Source organism: Manduca sexta, chromosome 9 (genome assembly GCF_014839805.1).
Source record: "Manduca sexta isolate Smith_Timp_Sample1 chromosome 9, JHU_Msex_v1.0, whole genome shotgun sequence".
NCBI classification, from domain to species: Eukaryota; Metazoa; Arthropoda; class Insecta; order Lepidoptera; family Sphingidae; genus Manduca; species Manduca sexta.
The window spans coordinates 6,255,909-6,274,239 of record NC_051123.1 but is presented as its reverse complement, the minus strand read 5'-3'; the positions used below and the strand labels follow the sequence as shown (position 1 = coordinate 6,274,239).

The 18,331-nt window shown below is 35.4% G+C and overlaps 1 protein-coding gene across 1 annotated transcript; it reads left to right on the top strand.

Moving 5' to 3' along the window:
* Positions 1-307: 307 nt before the first annotated feature.
* Positions 308-16,929, top strand: LOC115441333 (RRP12-like protein). Its single transcript, XM_030166083.2, has 21 exons — positions 308-545; positions 1,772-2,024; positions 2,116-2,242; positions 2,579-2,878; positions 3,334-3,417; positions 3,608-3,760; positions 4,259-4,494; positions 4,794-4,908; positions 5,319-5,483; positions 5,974-6,412; positions 7,770-7,981; positions 8,225-8,501; positions 9,335-9,530; positions 10,505-10,677; positions 10,889-11,100; positions 11,826-12,082; positions 12,707-12,930; positions 13,298-13,474; positions 13,789-13,951; positions 15,640-15,780; positions 16,232-16,929. The coding sequence occupies exons 1-21, from the start codon at positions 410-412 to the stop codon at positions 16,314-16,316; spliced, it is 4,125 nt and encodes a 1,374-aa protein (XP_030021943.1). The 5' UTR covers positions 308-409; the 3' UTR covers positions 16,317-16,929.
* Positions 16,930-18,331: the final 1,402 nt, after the last annotated feature.

Here is an 18,331-nt window from a genome sequence, read left to right as displayed (position 1 = left end):
ACTATTTCCAGCGGTTATTATTTACAAACAAGAAAAACGTCAATGAAACAAGCGATATAAAGGTGAATGAAGAAAAATTTATTGGAAATACTACGTTTCTTTACGCTTAATAATGCGTATCAATAAATACAAATTATAATCAAGGAAAAGAATGCGTAAAACGAAACGCAATTTGATACCGTCAATTTACTGTCAAACACTATTTGTCTATGATAAAAAGGAGTGAATGAATTCCAATTTTTACTAATGTTACCAGAGTAATTATGAAATTTTTGACATTGTACTACTTTAGGTTGGTGGAATTGTCAACTTGTCATAGTTGACAACTAAATGTAGCTGACTTCATTTACATCAAAACATCACCACGTGTGTGTATTTTTGTTGGAATTCAGGCTATGATATAAAAGAAATGGGAAAATTCCGATCTAAAATAAAGGGAACGACGAAGGGGAAAAGATGGCAGAAAGGACAGTCATCGAATTCCAATCCGAAAACTCAAAAGTACCGACAAATGGCAAAATCCCGGTTTTTTCAAGAGAATTTGGGTATGTTTGATTTATATTGGACTAATAATTCGTATATAACTAGGTAAAGTTTTAATTCAGAGTATACTTGTTTATATAATACATTTAGGACTCACTAAAACTCAATGAAAACAAATCATAACACGGCCATAACCTAGACAATAAAAACAATTATGACTTATTTTAAGAAAAAATAAGATCCAATTTGTATTTATGAACAATTGAATAAAAAACGCCGATCATGAACATTGCAACTAATGTATCTTTTTTCAGTAGAAGTCGCCTTACCATTGCATTTGACAATCTAACAACCACTCTTCATATACGACTTAGAGTCCCACATTTCTATTACATATATAATATTTATAAGTGAAGTAAATAATTATGATCTAAACTACTAGTACATTATTTTAACTCAGGTATGATACGCTAGACAAGTAGGCAGTTAGAGCTATGGCAATAGTCTACCCACATCAGAATAAATATTTATTTAAAATAAATTTATGTACAACCTTACATACCTTTGTACATAGACATTGTGGAAAAAATACTTATAACGTAAATAACCTTATAATAAATAACCTTTGATGTTTATGTGTGCCTAAATATGCATGTAGTTTTCTTGATTTATCTTAACAGTAAAGTATTTCTCAAATTAAATGTATGTCAGGAAATAACTTTCACAAAATATTGTCATGAATTTTTCTTTGTTATCTCTCATTTATTTTTGTTAGTCTCAATTCATTTGCTCTATTAAAGAATATATGGAATGAATGTATGAAGACAAACAAAAAAAATAGATGAGACAGAAGAAATTGAAATAACATTTCTTAAAAACTACTTTATTACCTACATTTTGATGCTTGAAACTTTTAAATAAAGCGATTTAAAACTTTGATTTAATTAAGAAAATTCATAAAATTCTACTGTTCACACTATCAAAATTAAGTCTAACTATATAATATTGTCCAATAGATAAAAACCTAGAACAAACAACACAATAAAGTTTTGACAAATGCAATTATGTTGTAGCTTAGAAATGATTGCCTTTCAAGCATCAATTGCTTTTGAGAAATACCCACAAACCCCTCTTCAAGTTGGTATAATCTGGGAATGACTAATGGGTCACTTAATACCCATAGAAAATCTTAAGTTAATATCAATTCCTCATTCCCTCTATACATGATAATAGGTACGGTATTATAATTTTGCCAAGCCAGGTTTATACAATTGTTTTATGTCTGCAGGTAGTACAGGGTTAACACAACAAGCTGTCCTCAAACATGACGCCATGATGACATACGGACACAGCACAGGCAAACCTCAATCAGAGAAGGAAAATGAATTGATTATAGCTAAAGAGTTGGAGAATATGTCTATGAAGTCCGGGGAAGATGGCTCAGAATCTGAATACTCTGGAACTATGAGATCTGGAACATACAAAACATTTCAGACATTTGCATCAGACTGGAGTCAGTGCTCCAATGTTAGCTTTAGCAAGTATGTATAGTTAAAAAAAAAACAATTAATATCTTTTATTAAAATACACTTATGGATAAGATTCACATAAAGATTTTTAATTATTTTTTAGATTGCTAAATAGATTTGACTCAAACAATGCACTACATAAGGAAATGTTGGCAGTATTAGCTGCTGTCACAGAGGTGATTAAAGAACAGGGTGGAAAACAAACCAGCACTGAATATTTTGCAGCACTGGTAAGATTATTGAAACATAAACACTATATTAACTCAATTAAAAACTATAAGCTCTATTTTCTCTATATGCAACTAATCACACTGCTACGCATGGACCTACAGTGCACAGTTAACAGAAACTATTTTTAGCCATTGATTATTATATCAAATAGAGATATGGTAGAATATACATCAATTTTTTTAGAATTTTTTATTTACAATACTTGTTTGATATATGTAACAAAAGCTTTGGTTTTGAAATTCTTACTGTGGTCTGCCAGTCAATTACTAAATGTAAGGAGCTTACAAAGAGAAATGTACATGCTTCAACAATTATAAATTTATCTCAATTTTCAGATGGAAACTCTCAAAGCATCAGAAATCGAGGAGAGTTTAGTAGCTACACTGACTTTACTGTCAATGGGTGTAAAGTCAGTACCTCAAGGGGTACTGAGAAAACAGTTCTCCGACGCGGCAACTATATTCACTGATATACTGGAGAAGAATGCGCAGTCGGAAAATGGCGCGTTACTGCGCAGTGTGATTGGCTGTTTGTCAGTATTACTGAGGGCTCAGGAATACGCACTTTGGGGTGATTCGTCTACAATGCGTGTGTTTGAATTTTTGCTGGCATTTACTTTGCACTCAAAACCTAAGGTATATTCTTTTGATTGGCTAATTGATGAGGAAGTATCAAATTCAGTACAAAAAACAAAATAATTTACTGTCTATTCTGCCATGCTAAGTACAGAAGCAGTATGTCAGGGAAACCTTATTTTGAGATAATCAAAGTTTTGTATAGTTTTATAATTTTGTAAGTAAAACTGAGATAAAGAAACTCTTTTAAGGTTTTTTTTAAACAAGTTCTAAACAAGATACATTATTTAGGTGAGTTCATGGGATGGGTATTTTTCTAGGCTATCTGATGACATAAAATCAATATTTTGTTTTTTTTTTGAGATACTGCTTTTGAGCTTAGCATGGCAGTATTATGAAATTTGTTAAATCTTATTTCATTTAGAAAAATTTCTGCAATCTCAGATACATCATTTACTATAGAAATGTGGTTTAAAACCTTTAGGAATGCATTTTCATTCTATAACTGATATCAGGTAAGGAAAGCTGCCCAGCATGCCGTCACCTCAATTCTTAGGGGCAGCTGCTTTATGATACCATTGGACGAACAAAAGACTAAGGTTGGTATTTTTATTTAATTACTATTAAAATTTGCATTTATGAACTAGAAAATACATTTTCATTAGAAACAAAATATTATCTATTTTAAGTTATTCAGTTTAAAAAAAAACTTAGAACTAATTTTTAATCAGATTAAATCTTATAGCTCTAGTCCATCTTTTAGGTTTCAATAAGTTAAAAATATTTCAGGTGCCCAAACTGCATCCGGCTGCGAATCGCGTGGCGGAGTACTGCTTGTCTCAGATCAAAGCGGAGGCGTTACTGTCTGGCCACCGCACCGTGCTGCACACACTCACCATGCTCAGAGATGTGCTGCCTGTGTTCAGTAAAGAATATATTAAGGTAAGGTCAAGGTAGGCTATTATATTTTAGGCAATATAATGTAATAGGGAGAAATTATTTTTTTATTGAAAAAAGTAATTAAATTGTACATCGATTCTGTTTCACTATTAATTTCTTTACTATTCATAGACGAATTAGCCTACAAAAAATCTTTAACGAGAGCTATAGATACTCGAACAAGACTGCTTAGATATAACCCTTATAAACATCTAGCTTATGCTCGCGGCTTCGCCTGCGTGAAGGAGTTTTCGGCGATAAAATTTCCGCTATATATTTTCCTGGGATAGTGGCCGTTAACTTTCTCATAGTCTTAAACTATTTCTATACCAAAGGTCATAAAAATCCGTTCAGTAAATTTTGACGATAACATACAAACAGATAGAAAAGGAGACTTTGTTTTATAAACTATATATTTTATACGATGTATAAATATATTACACATACTTCGAATTTGGTTAATAAATGTACGTATAAATATTTCATTATTGTTACTCCCAGACGACATGTGAAGCTATCCTGTCCCTGATGACGCACAACAATGTCTACATAAAGACATGTTGCCTGCACACACTGCACGCGCTATTGTCCGCGCCGAGCGGGGGCAGTAACTTGCCAAGCGCACTGGCCGTACAACTGACCCGCGCGCTGCTCGCCGCTCGCCCGCCGTCAAATGATGCCGGGCAAGTGCTCGCCTGGGCCGCTGTCCTGCAACAGGCTTATTGCTGTCTTGCTGGGTAAGTAGACCAATTCTTTGTTATTATTATTATAAAAATAAAACTAAACGGATGTTGCTCGCGACTCCGCAATTTTCTAGAATAAAAACTAGTCTATATGATATTAACGCAGGACATAATCTATCTAGTTACCAAACTTTATCCAAATCCGTTCAGCGGTATCTGCGTTTATTTCTAACAAACTTAAACCTTCACATAGTTTCCCATTTATAATATTAATCGGATTCACAATTTATTAATAAAATTGTATTAAATACAATGAAATTTTATAAATTACGCTATATTCTAATGTTTTATAGGCTAGATTTGAATCTCTGCATCCCGAATCTGCCACCGTTTGTCACCATTTGCGTCACAGAGCTGTGGTTATCTGATGTTGCTGACATTAACTCCGCCTCCACCAATGCTTTAAAGGTAAGAATGTGAATTCATTGAAATTATTAAATATCATTTTGTATTATTTTGTGGGCGCCGTCAAGATTAGTTTTACGGAGGTGCAGATGCACAATTTAAACTTGAAAAAAAAAAATGTAGTATAGTGCGTAGATGCAGATGTGTAAATTGCGACGGGTTTTTGAAAAGTCTTTATCATAAAAAATCCTCAGTGGTCGATAGTTGTCGTTCTTGCAGATTTATTCAGTGACATATTTTTTGTGATTTATTTCTGGGCAGGGGGGTGCACGTGCACCCCTCTTAAATAAAGGTCTAGTTTTATTAAAAAACAAATCATTATATACATAGCTGACGAATAACTCTTTAAATATAAACAAAATTTTACCAAAACCAATAAATTTTTAAAATTTTACATTTTTTTATCCACACAGGCTGTTCTTATTGATTGCGTGAAACCGGCTGCGGAGAGCGAGGAAATATTCTTGAAGCATAAGTCGCACATTGATAGCTTGTTCAAGACCATTGGCACCGGCCTCGACAATCCTTTCAATCAGGCCATACGGCACGTCATCATGACCATCGCGGTTTGTTTTGAGGTAAGTCATATTTTGGTGCGTATTTTTGCCATATGTCATTTATAGGTGTCAACATTTGACATCTATAGATGGCACTTTATAATTAAACTATATCCATCGTTTTCTCCAATCATCACTCACCATCCAACACCTTGAATTACAAAGTATTGTTTAGTATTCCACTGCGCTCGCCATCCTGAGACATGAGATGTTAAGTTTTATTATGTCTAGTAGTTACATTATCTACAATGCCATGACTTATTTTGATAGGTTTATTCTCTGGATAGGATCGAAGATTAAGATTTGGATCATTTATTGATATCGCCCACTAAGCTGCCCTCTACGGATATTGTCGCCTTTTAGTCTCTGAACACAATAACTTCGTTGCCATTTGTAGATAACTTCAGAGTGGCAGTAATATATTGCAAATATAGTAAACGTCAATTTAATCATCCACCATAAAATACCAATACATTCATATTTCAAACAAAATGTGATTTTTTTCCAACAGATCGCCAACGAAAGAATAGCGTACGCTCTAACGCCACTACTAAGGAAACTAAACGACCGTCGGGAGAGCCACAACTTCCACAACCATAAAGAAGTGGAATATGCCACTGGTTGCGCTGTAAAATCTCTAGGGCCAGAGTTTGTACTCAAAACAATACCATTACGAGAAGGACCAGAGACGATTAATTTGGACCGTAGTTGGCTTCTGCCGGTCTTGAAAGAGAAGATAACGAATTCCAACCTTAAATTCTTCGCCACTGAGATTCTGGAGATGGCCACGTTTTGCAGGAAGAAAGCTCGGGAATTAACTCAAGCGCAGGATGTACCAGGATCGCATACTTACGAGCTGCTTTGTAACCAATTCTGGGCGCTGTTGCCAAGTTTTTGTAACAACCCTAAGGATATTAAAGAGAGTTTTAAGTTCGTCGCTAGAGTTTTGGGTAAGTTTTTTTATACAAATGCATTCAGGTTGGTAGTAATTTAAAAAAAATGTATTTACAAAAATTGTTTCCTCTGACCTCGGCTTGGGACCACGGAACTTGGAGCTGTACAAAGTAGCTCCGCCTTCCCCTGGGCTACGTCTATATACAAGTCTACGCCTGACGGTGAGCGTCACACAAGTGCTCAGTCGTTCCTTAAACTACGAGTGTACAGTCAGCTACAAAAGTATTTGAAAAAAAAAAACAAATCGCCTATCAACTTTTGTGTACCGTTCCACCATTTTTCATTATTAAAATAAACTTCATAGGGCTTATTTTATTTTTAGTTAAAAAAAGGAAGATCTCCTTTGAACTTATGTAGAAGCTAACTTATTATGAAGTCTTGAATTGTTTCTATTTTTGTGGTTGTCTACATACATATAGTATATACCCCACGAAAAAGATATATACAGTATGTGTGGTGGTCGCAATAGAATCTTGTATAATATACTATGACGTATTACAATGTCAGATTGTTAATAAATGTATACTAATATATAAAGCTGAAGAGTTTGTTCGTTTGTTTGAACGCGCTTATCTCAGGAACTTCTGAAACGATTTTGAAAAAAAAAACAATTATAAACTTTTCTTCATTAATAAAATGACTCTTGTTGACTATAGGCTAATGTTTATCCCGAGAAAATATAAAGCGGGACTTTTATCCCAGAATGACATTCCCACAAGCGGAGCCGCGTGCAAAAGCTATATAAATATATCCATTATCTGTAAATAATAAAATCAAAACATATAAGTACGGTTAAAGAAATTGTTTTGATAGTATCGCCCGTCACCGTGACCTCGATATGAACCGATGACTAAAAATGTTTATCAACAAATGTGTTATTTTAGCTTGTATTTCGTTGTTCTATGAGTTGTCTTTGTTGACCTTGAACTTGACTTAAAGTACCTTGTTTCATTAGTAATAAGTATTACAACCCCACCTGCGAAACTACTTTCGAAATGAAAGTAAATAAGTGAAAAATATAGCCCACTTATAAACATTATCTCAAATATGATTATTTACCAAAATAATTTTTAGATGCACCACATTTCATCTAGGTATACCATAAACTTAGTTTTGTCAAATTCATACTCCCCGAAATAACCTCAGGAATCTTAACCTGATCAGGGGCAAGTGTAATTTTTTTAAAGTTTCACGGCATTGTGAACCGACTGCACCTGATTGTAAGCCCTCTACAGTGGACTCAATTATGCCGGCTTTTAGGAACTGGATATACACAGGCTGATGCCAGAATAGGACACACTTTGGTGGGCCACTATGGCGGTACTATTAATTTATGTCTTAACTATCTTATAGGTAACGTACTAAAGGACAATCCAGAATTCCGCCTGTCAGTGATGCAAGCTCTTAGAAAATTGATTACATGTTCCCAAAATGATGATGAGGCTTCGACAGAGTTGGGTAAATTTGCCAAGAATTACCTGCCAATCTTGTTGAATATTTACATGTCTCCTGCGAAGGGCAGCAGCGCGGAGGGACAGCGACTGGCAGCTTTGGAGACTATTCAGGTAGGATTGTTCATTTTTAGCTTAGTATGATATATATATATATTTTTGATATGACGAAACGATCCCCACAATGGTGGGTAGTAAATATTCTTATTAAAATTTTTGTCTGAAAATTTGCAATAATGTTATCAGATATTTACGAGGAAATTTTCGAAAATAAATTATAAATATATCAATACTATCGAATCATAAGTATCAATTTTTATGCAAAAGTGTAATGCAATAAATAACTATCTGATACAGGTGTACTTAACAATAAGCGATCAAACATTAAGAGAAGAGCTATTCAACAACGCACTGCAACAATTAGACGCGTCGAAAGACAAGCATTTCCAAAGGGAATCGATATTGGACATCATTCGATTACTAGTGTTGTACCAGAGTAGCGAACAAATTGAGAAATTATTCGAGAGCTGGGTGTACCCGCTGTGCGAGACTGTTCTAGAAGACCCTAAGAAGTTCAAGCGAGCTAAGAAAGAAAAAGCGGAAGCTATGGAAGAGGGTGGTGAGAGCAAACCAGGTGAGACTAGAGAAGATTTATTGCTAGCAGACACCACGATAAATTCATACATATCAAAACTTTTGGCTGAATATATGAATCCTGATAGAGATAGATAGATAGAGGTACAGCAAAATCACTCAACTGGACATACTAATACGTGGAGTGACGCCCAGTATCGATTCGATCGATCAGATATAGCATCGATTGGCGAAGGATGATTATCTCTTACCAGTCGATAAATCATCAATCGCTGGATGCAGGCCGCTTCCAACAGGTCGACGTGGAGATCCTTGGGGGAGGCCTATGTTCTGCAGTGGACTTCCTGTGGCTGAGATGATGATGATGAGTCGATAAAACTATCCCGCCCTGTCTCAAAAAAAAATGTGAAATGAAAATTTATTGTAGCATTTATTTGATAAACTCAATTTCAGAAAACCCAAAGACTTTTTTAAATTCCCATACGTTTACTCTGAGGTCCTGGGTTCGAATCCCGGGTCGGGCAAAGTGATATTTGGGTTTTTCTGCTCAGTATCAGCCCGGAGTCTGGAATTTGTGCCCGATATGGCGTTAGGCTCGCCCCCTATCACATCATGGGACGGAACATACTTGGCGAAAAGTGGGTGCCCTAGTTGCGCCTCTGCATACCCCTTCGGGGATAAAATGCGTGATGTTATGTACTTTTAGGCCGTTAGTGATACCCGTATAAATAATTCCACCAGAGTTTTAAAGGTTTATTGTCAAACGCCATTAGTTAATATTAAGTGACGTATTTAACCATCTGCCTTATATTTATAAAAGAACTTTATTGTACAACTAACTTACGTCCATCATTAATTAATATTAACTTCCAGCGGAACTAAGATATAAGGACAAGGCTCGCCTGATAGAGATGGAACACAAAAAAGCATACAGGATACTAGAGGAGATATTTAAGAGCACAAACGACAACTGCAAGCAGTTCTTAAAGGCGAACTATAAGAAGATAAAGAAGCTACTCATGACCTCACTCAATAAAGTCGCTGATAGCAGTAAGGCTGCGAGGTTGAGGTGAGTTTTATTATAATAAAAAATAATATCAGCCCTGTATTATATACTTGCCCACTGCTGAGCACAGGCCTCCTCTACTACTGAGAGGGATTAGGCCTTAGTCCACCACGCTGGCCTAGTGCGGATTGGTAGACTTCACACACCTTCGAAATTCCTATAGAGAACTTCTCAGATGAGCAGGTTTCCTCACGATGTTTTCCTTCACCGTTAAAGCGAACGATAAATTCACAAAGAATACACACATGATTTTTTAGAAAAGTCAGCGGTGTGTGCCCTTGGTATTTGAACCTGCGGACATTCGTCTCGGCAGTCCGTTCCACACCCAACTAGGCTGTCGTCGCTGTCGAGTTTTATTGTGTTTAATAAATTATCTAGATTAGGTAACCATGGTGTAAAATGACAAATGTAAGATTTACCAGATGTTTTCCCACCAAGACCGTGTTGGGATTGGTCTTGACTCTGTCCTAGGAGATTTAGTATTGAGTTTGAGTTTGAGCGTTTATTCTGCATTACTTTTGCTTGCAAATTAGTCAACACGAATGCTCTATAGTAGGCCTACTCTACTTTTTATGTTATGTAGGCTCACAAACACGTCTAAGGTAGATATGATATGGTCCAACATAATTCATTGAAACAAAAAAATATATTTTATTAATTGTAATTAAGAGTATTCTCAATGAACTGAATTATTTTACTTTTATAAGTTTGGCATACAGCTCATGCGATCTTGGAAAATCTTTTTTTTTTATATTAGTTAGATTTCTAGTCAGGTGGGCCACTTGCAACAGCTCAGCGGCAACCAGTTGAGGATAGTTGTTTTTTTAGGAATTAAAATACCACTGCGCATTTTTTGTGATAAAATATACTATAAATAATGATAATAATATACTATAATCAAACTATTTTACCGTGGTATTTAACAACCTCAATATATCTAAATTAGATAAGGTACAATATTAATGTTTCGTCCACAGATGCATAGAGCACCTTATAAACGAATCGCCTCAGCTAACAGCACAAAGCAAGCTGCTGAAGAGCGCGGTGGCCGAGTCCGTGATATGCACTCGCGACATCAACTCCAAGTGTCGCCAGTGCGCGTTCACTCTCATCGCGAGTGTCGGGAACGTGCTCAAAAACCAGGACGGAGGTAGTTGCATTGTCAATGGCAACACTGGTCATTTTCATAAATATTATTTAAGCAAAACACTTTGCTCTTTCTTGGCAATTCTTTGCGATACTAAAATAATAGGAAGTATCAAAACCGACCAACGATCCTCTTTTAACCGTAAAGGGTATAAATTGATTTTCGTTGTTTATATTTGTGCTGTCTCAAAATATCGATATCGATATTACCACAGGTATGCAAGCCTACCTAGACATGATACTGTCAGGTTTGTCAGCGGATTTGCCTCGAATAGTGAGCGCGACGCTTCGCGCAGTAGCTTCCGCGCTGTACAACTTCTCAGAAGACATGGGGCTGGAGACAGTTCAGGGACTGCTGGAGAAGGTCGCGCAACAAATGCTAACCAACAACCGGGAGATTGTCGCGGCAGCGATGAGCGTTCTTAAGGTAGCATTTTGTTGGTGTATTTTTCACTGACAATTTATACTTAAATTTTATGGAAGGAAAAATGTAATACAAAGAAATATCTTAATTTTATTCTGAAATAATTATTGATAACAGACAATGAACATAATTAAGAAGCCGTTGGATTTACAGCGTATGATTAGCATACACAACAAGTGTATCTTTCCGGGATCAATCTATTTATATCCAATATCGAACAGGCCGGCATGATTGTGTAGATCGGCGACGGATAATCAACTCTCGACGCCAGGCCGTTTAACTTCGGGTTTATGTGCATGTATGTACAGTCTACTCACGAGCTCAGAGGAATGTTATGTAAAGTTGACGTAATGAGTTATGCAGTGATTTTGTCGATATTACTTTATCGATATGATCGATATATTTCGCGCTTTCGGTGCCCTATCTCTACCCTACATCGATAGCGTAATATTAATAATCACTGCATTGATACGCTACTTCAACATTTCTTAAGATTCCTTGGAGCTCGCGCGTGGATTATATCGACTGTCTCCAAGAAGAAAATCTCATCTGCAAAATGCTCTAGTTGCAGTATGAAGGTTTAAGTTCAGTAATAATATAAATATCAATTACTGACCTCAAAATAGAAATTAAATACATTTTTGATAACAAGCATTTTCTCAATGAAATTTTGTTCTTGGGGACCGTCAATATGTAACTATGTATGTATATTTTGATTTGTCCCACAGGTGTATACAAAGGTAATACCGACAGAAGTACTAGCAGGAAGTCTCCCACTCATATTCAAGACTCTATCTTCCATGTCAGAAGACTGTAAGAGACATTCTCGACTTGAAATAGGGTATTTCCTCACGCGAATGTTAAGGAAATATGGTGCTGACACGATAGAGAAACTCATACCTGGATCTGATGAAGTTATGTTACGGAGGCTCAGGAATTTGAGGAAGATTGATAATAGGAAAAAGAGAATGAAAGAGAACCAAAGGTAAGTTAGTAGTTTGTATAAAATTCATCTAGAAGATTGAAATATTTATTATTTTAGTCACAAATGATCGCACTATGCCTAATGTGGAATAGGGACGAAATGGAGTTTCGACTTGGATTTTGTTCATTTTGTAGTTAAATATAAATATGCTGTGTGTAAGTATATTTCATACTGAAAATATAATATTGCCGCTCTGACAAATTCTCTTCGTGTAGTAGTTGTGGCCTTAAGACATTAAGAGAAAAATAGCGCCTATTTAGGAAGGTGTTTTTTTTTAATGAGCACAAAAAGCGTTACACCCTCATTTATTATACTGAAATCTGTACTGTGCACCGTGTTTATAAATATACTGCCTATACTACTAATAAAATATGTCCCTGGTGCCATCAGGTTAAAGTCTCATATATTTTGATTTAAGGATCTGAAACTCAATCTTCGATCCGATTCCGAGATTGAACCGATCAAATAAGTCATTACTGAAAATTTCAAAAATACTTTGTTCTGATTGGTCAATATTTGAGATCGAAAAAAGCGAATGTACAAAGTACTTCTTCGCAGAGACCTACCCGAAACTTAAAATTCAGTAATCTCTAGTGAGTTTTATGTAAAAAAATATTTTTACAGAGACCAACCCGAAAACGAATCAGAGCTTGACATGCCGATCAGAGGTACTTCCAAGACCTTAGAAGAGATTCTGGCTGACTCTGACTCTGAGATGGAGTTCATGGATGAGGAGGAACCCAGGTCTAAACCCAAGGCGAAGAAGGCGCGCACACAAGCCTGGATTCAGGATGATCCGGATAACATTGTCGACTTGGCTGATGTATCGGCTGCAAGGAAAATTACTGGTGATTGTTTTTTGTACAGTCATCTACAATAATAAGTGAACTATTCCAAAGACCTTAAACCTGCACATGTTAAATAGATATATATTTTCGTTATTTAGATTTCACATACGAAGACAATCAAAGCAATAAGAAAACCTATATTTGTGTCATTGGTACTTATTGAGCCAACAGGATGTCTCATAATATATTCTGCATATGTTTGCCTAGTTGTAAAGACATGCAATAAATAAATTCACTACCATATAAATGTTAGCATTCCTTTTATAATTTTACTGTTATTTTACCCAAAAGTCGAAAATATAATGCATAATACAAAAATATTAATTGAGAGTTCATAATTACTAATAAGAATATTTTATCCCAACAGCAACGGACCCCAGACAGAAACAGAAGACAACAGAGGTTAAAGCCAAGAAGAAGGACGGTGGATTCAAAACAGCACCCGACGGAAGACTCATCATCACTGACGAAGACTTTGATGATGATGATGATGAACAGGAGCCGAGGCCGAGCGGCGACATTGATACAGATACTGATGATACTGGTACGTCTTAATCATGAGTGATATCAAACCGTTACTTTCTCACCGTCATATTTAAAAAAATATATTAATTAGGAATTTACAGTCAGCTTTAAATTAATATAAATGTGGGTATGAAGGCCAAATGTATGTATTACAAACTAATTAATATAAAAAGTTTGTGTCAATGTGTACATTCATTTGGTGCTGAGTGTATTTTATAACATTGTTTGATGACGTAAGGTAGATTTCTCAAAAATCTATATTTTAGATAGTTCCCTATAGTCTCAAAATTACGAACTAATATAACATAAATATACATGAGAATCTGTCAACAGATGATGAAGCGGAAGACAGTAAGCCGTCCAAGCTGCTGAAGCCGGGCGCCAAGCGGCGGTACGACGACATACTCAGCATCAAGAGCGGCAAGTCGGGCCGCAGCCGCGCCTCCACCGTCACCGTCGGCTCCAAGTACAAGGCCGGCGGGAAGGGCATACACAGGTCAGGATTAAAAGCTAGTCTCATATCTATCCTACTAATATTATAAATGCGAAGGTTTGTGAGGATGGATGTATGTTTGTTCCTCTTTCACGAAAAAACTACTGAACGGATTTGAATGAAACTTGACAGTAATATTGGTTATACATCAGAATAACACATAGGCTACAATTTATAATGATTCTGTGTAATTTAGTCATAATATAACGATACATATCAAGTAAGTCGGAAACAAGAATTATCGCGACAAACTCCTTCACGCGGGCGAAGCCACGAGCAAAAGCTAGTATTATATGAAGTTGAAGAGTTTGTTTGCTTGAACTCGCTAATCTCAAGAACTAATAAATCGATTTCGAATTATTTTCACTAAAAGGAAGCTACGTTACTCCTGAGTGTTATGGGCAATTATTTATTCCAGAAAAACTTTCGCGCGGGCAGAGCTGCATGCAATATTGTTTTATATTATATCGCGACATGGTAGTGGTCCTTCCAAGACAAGCCAAATAAAACAGTTAATCTAATCATTACATATATTGTTGAAGCGTTTCTATTGTCTGTGGAAGATTGATGATTTAGCGATTATTTGACGGTGATTTAGCGTAGTCTTATATTATATTTTAACTGATCTACCAACACAAGGCAAAGGAAGTACGATACTAGTCCCTACTTATTGTATCTTGTTTTGAAGCGTTCTTATGTCGAAACTTGTGGTTTATTTATTTATTTAGGTTCGCTTACAGTGTTTAGAATAAGTTGCACAACCAATTACAAGCAAACACAGAATGCATTATGCAAAAAATACAAACACAAAGAAAAAATAAGGGTAAAAACAGTAAAAATATTCTTCGTCTCCGGAAGTTTACGAAACAGAAAACTTTATGACACCATTATAATTTATAAACATCTCTAATTTTACAAATTACTTCATCATATTTATTTAAATAAAATCCTTTTTAAATTCAGATTATTTTTGACAATATTTTATTTAGTTTATCACTTTTTAAATAACATTCTATATTTGTAAGTTTAAAATTCCAGAGACGGATGTCATGCATGCATGCGTGGGGAAATCCCCTGCCAAAATACAAATGTTCGTTTACATAAAAAATAAAATCTTTTACCTTTAACTATGGTTTATCGAAATGATTCTTGAGGATGGTAGTGTTCTAATTTTTTTTATTTCTACACAAATATGGTTGCTCTGAAGTTACTAAATTACTTTGTGTACATATAAGTTTATAAAAAACTTTGTGATGTCTACTTCTCTTAGGTTTGATGTTTGAGCAATTGTCGCAAAAATGACATTTTGTTATAGATAATATTTATAAAGACTACTATTTAATCGTAAATCTGTATTATAGAAAAAGTCCACAAAAAGTTATAAACAGTAATAAACCTAGAAATAATAATTAGTGTAATAGCTAATTACAGGTTAACATTTGAGTATGCACAATCAGCCTCAAGTGACTGATGTCGGATCTGCCATCAGGTTTCATAATCATACCAGAATATTAAACATCTTTATGGCATTAAGTAATCATTTTTAATAAATTTCTGTCATACATTCTTGTGTCACTGATTAAAGATCATGGCCAAGAAATATCATGTCCAACATAACTAAACATAAGTATAGTTCTGCGCAAGTTCTAATTGATCAATGTCATTAATACTTATGTAATAAATTATTTTAGACCATTGGGTTCAGCGGCATCAGTGGCGTCATCTATGGGCGGAGAATACAAGGCTAAGAAGGCGAAAGGAGACATGAAGAAGAAGGGCAAACACGACCCTTATGCTTACCTACCGCTGTCCAGGAAAAACCTTAATAAGAGGTGAGTTTATAATGAACAGCCAGGCAATAACCAGTTTTGTCTATACCAGGAATAGACCGACTCTTGAGGTAATACCTCTATCACGAAAAACCTAGACAGTGAAAAAGTTATATAATTGTGTCGTGCATAAATTGATGGCTTATAAGTCAACTATCGTATCTGCAAAAACAGCTATTATCACTTTTTAGCGTCTTGTTATCTGAGCACTAGTAACTACCAAACACAAAAAACAATGGTATTAGGTAGTTATTACATTTTCAGATATTATAGTATACCAAGGCGCCATCGGAATGAGATTTCTAGAGGCAAAAAATTAGGTCAAAATGAATATTGTTCTTTTTGCTACTTTTGTAATTAAGGTGGATATAAATACACATGTTAGATGATCACACCCGACCTCACAATTGATTCGTGGCGCAACTATTTTTAACCGCAATACAATTGTTTACAGGAAAAAAGCAGTCACATCGAAACAGTTCAAGGGTGTTGTGAAATCGAAGACTAAAGGCGGTAAACTGAAAGGAATGCGGAAATAGACATAAACATAAAACTAAAAATGTTTGTTACGTCTGAATAATAAATCTATATCCATTATATTGTGATAAAGAAGCTATTTAGCTTAGGGGCGATTTTCAATTGTCAGTTGTTATCAAACAAATAAGTTATAACCTAACACAATCAAATGTAAAACATATAAAACCATAATTATACAAAAAACTGCGAATCTTAATTTGTTTGTGTTGTATTATATTTGAACAAGTTCTATCTGTTGATTGAAAATTTACCGATTATGTAGCCACAGCAATTACACATGGTGACAATCCCGCCACAGTAGCTTTTTTCGCCATTGTATATCCAATGAGACAGGCTGACATAATGTTGGCCATAGTTAAAATACACCTCTTTTCTTTGTCAACATTATTTTTGGACTGTACTGATAACATCAAGCCAAGCGACGTTGAAAATTCGAATAGATATTATATTTAAGAACTGTATAGTTGAACGTTTCGGTTACTTTCGGCCTTAAGATATAACATCCAAAACAAGTCAAAAAATTTAACTGTTGTATTGTGCAGATATTATACTTAGTACATAATAGAGGTATTATGTATAGCCTTGTCTTCTTGAAATGAAATAAATAAATTATATTTATATAGATTGTTTTATTTATAATTCCTTCATTGTTTACCATCGTTTATTCTCATATTACTTCAGTCGCAGAATCTAGGTGTTGTTATTAAATTCGATAATTGCATAGGATAATTGTAATAAGTGAATTTGATTCAAAAATATTTATGGGTATTGTCCGATTTAGAAATTATTTTATATTGCATTAGTAGGTGACTTACCTAAATTATCTCACACAATTACTTGACACGTGAGTTACATTTGCACCTATAAATAAATAAAAAACCACATACCTAAAACAGAAGCTCTCGGCTCTACCTCAAAGGGTTCGGTAGAGACACATCTCGCAATTTCACCGAACATATCATCTCATGAGAAACTGCGTCGTATGCGGGCCTACCGCTAAATAAAGAGGTAGTTTAGATAGATGTATAAGAAGTAATCTGTAACACTGGTTTATAAACACAGAAAATACTGAATGGATTTATATGAAGTTTGCAACACGTATAGACACATAAACTACTTTTACCTTTTTAGCAAGATTATCATGCCGGCGAAACCACGAACAACACGTAGTAATATACATAAAGAGGAAACACCTTCCTATCCAAACCAATGTGGAATACGTGTTTCGCGTGCCTTTAGGAACATGTGAAAACGGAACTATGTCGGTTTAGTTATATCTCAAGATGAACATTACGGGGGGTTTGTACCTATCTGATGGTCAATAAGCTATATAAATGTTCAAACAATAAATAACCGTTCGATCATTAAAAAAATTAACTCATTATAAGTACAAGTACTTGCTTCTACCCCAAGGGCTAAGCAACAAGTGCTATGACTTTTTTAATCTGAGAACAAATTCCAGACATACATACTTAGTTGCCTTGGTGGCGTAGTTGTATTGCGGCACGACTAGACTGTCGTATTAAGGTGTCGGGTTCGATCCCCGGGTCGGGTTAAGTGATATTGGGTTTTCTGCTCAATACAAGCCCGGTGTCTGGCATTTGTGGCGATAGACTCGCTTCCTATCATGGGACGCGATACGTATGGCGAAAAGTAGGTGCACTACCACCTCAGCTCATTTGAGGATAAAAGTGAGTGTGTGTGTGTTGCCTTTCGATATTAATCTCACGCTTTTATCTGTAGAGGATTAGGCTTAGCGGGAGCTTTTGCACTCACTCATCGTCGAGTTTATATCAGTCCGTTGTTGCTTTAGGAGATAGTGGCGGTAACTGGTGGTATATGTGGGAGTCTGCCTGGGAAGATATCACCGCAATGTCTATTTCTACCGCCAAGCAGCAGTATGTAGTCACTGTTCTGTTCTGGTTTGAAGGATATTTGTTTGTAAGCAGTGTAACTACTGGACATAATAATACTTAACATCTCATGTCTCAGGATGGCGATCACAGGGGAATGCCAA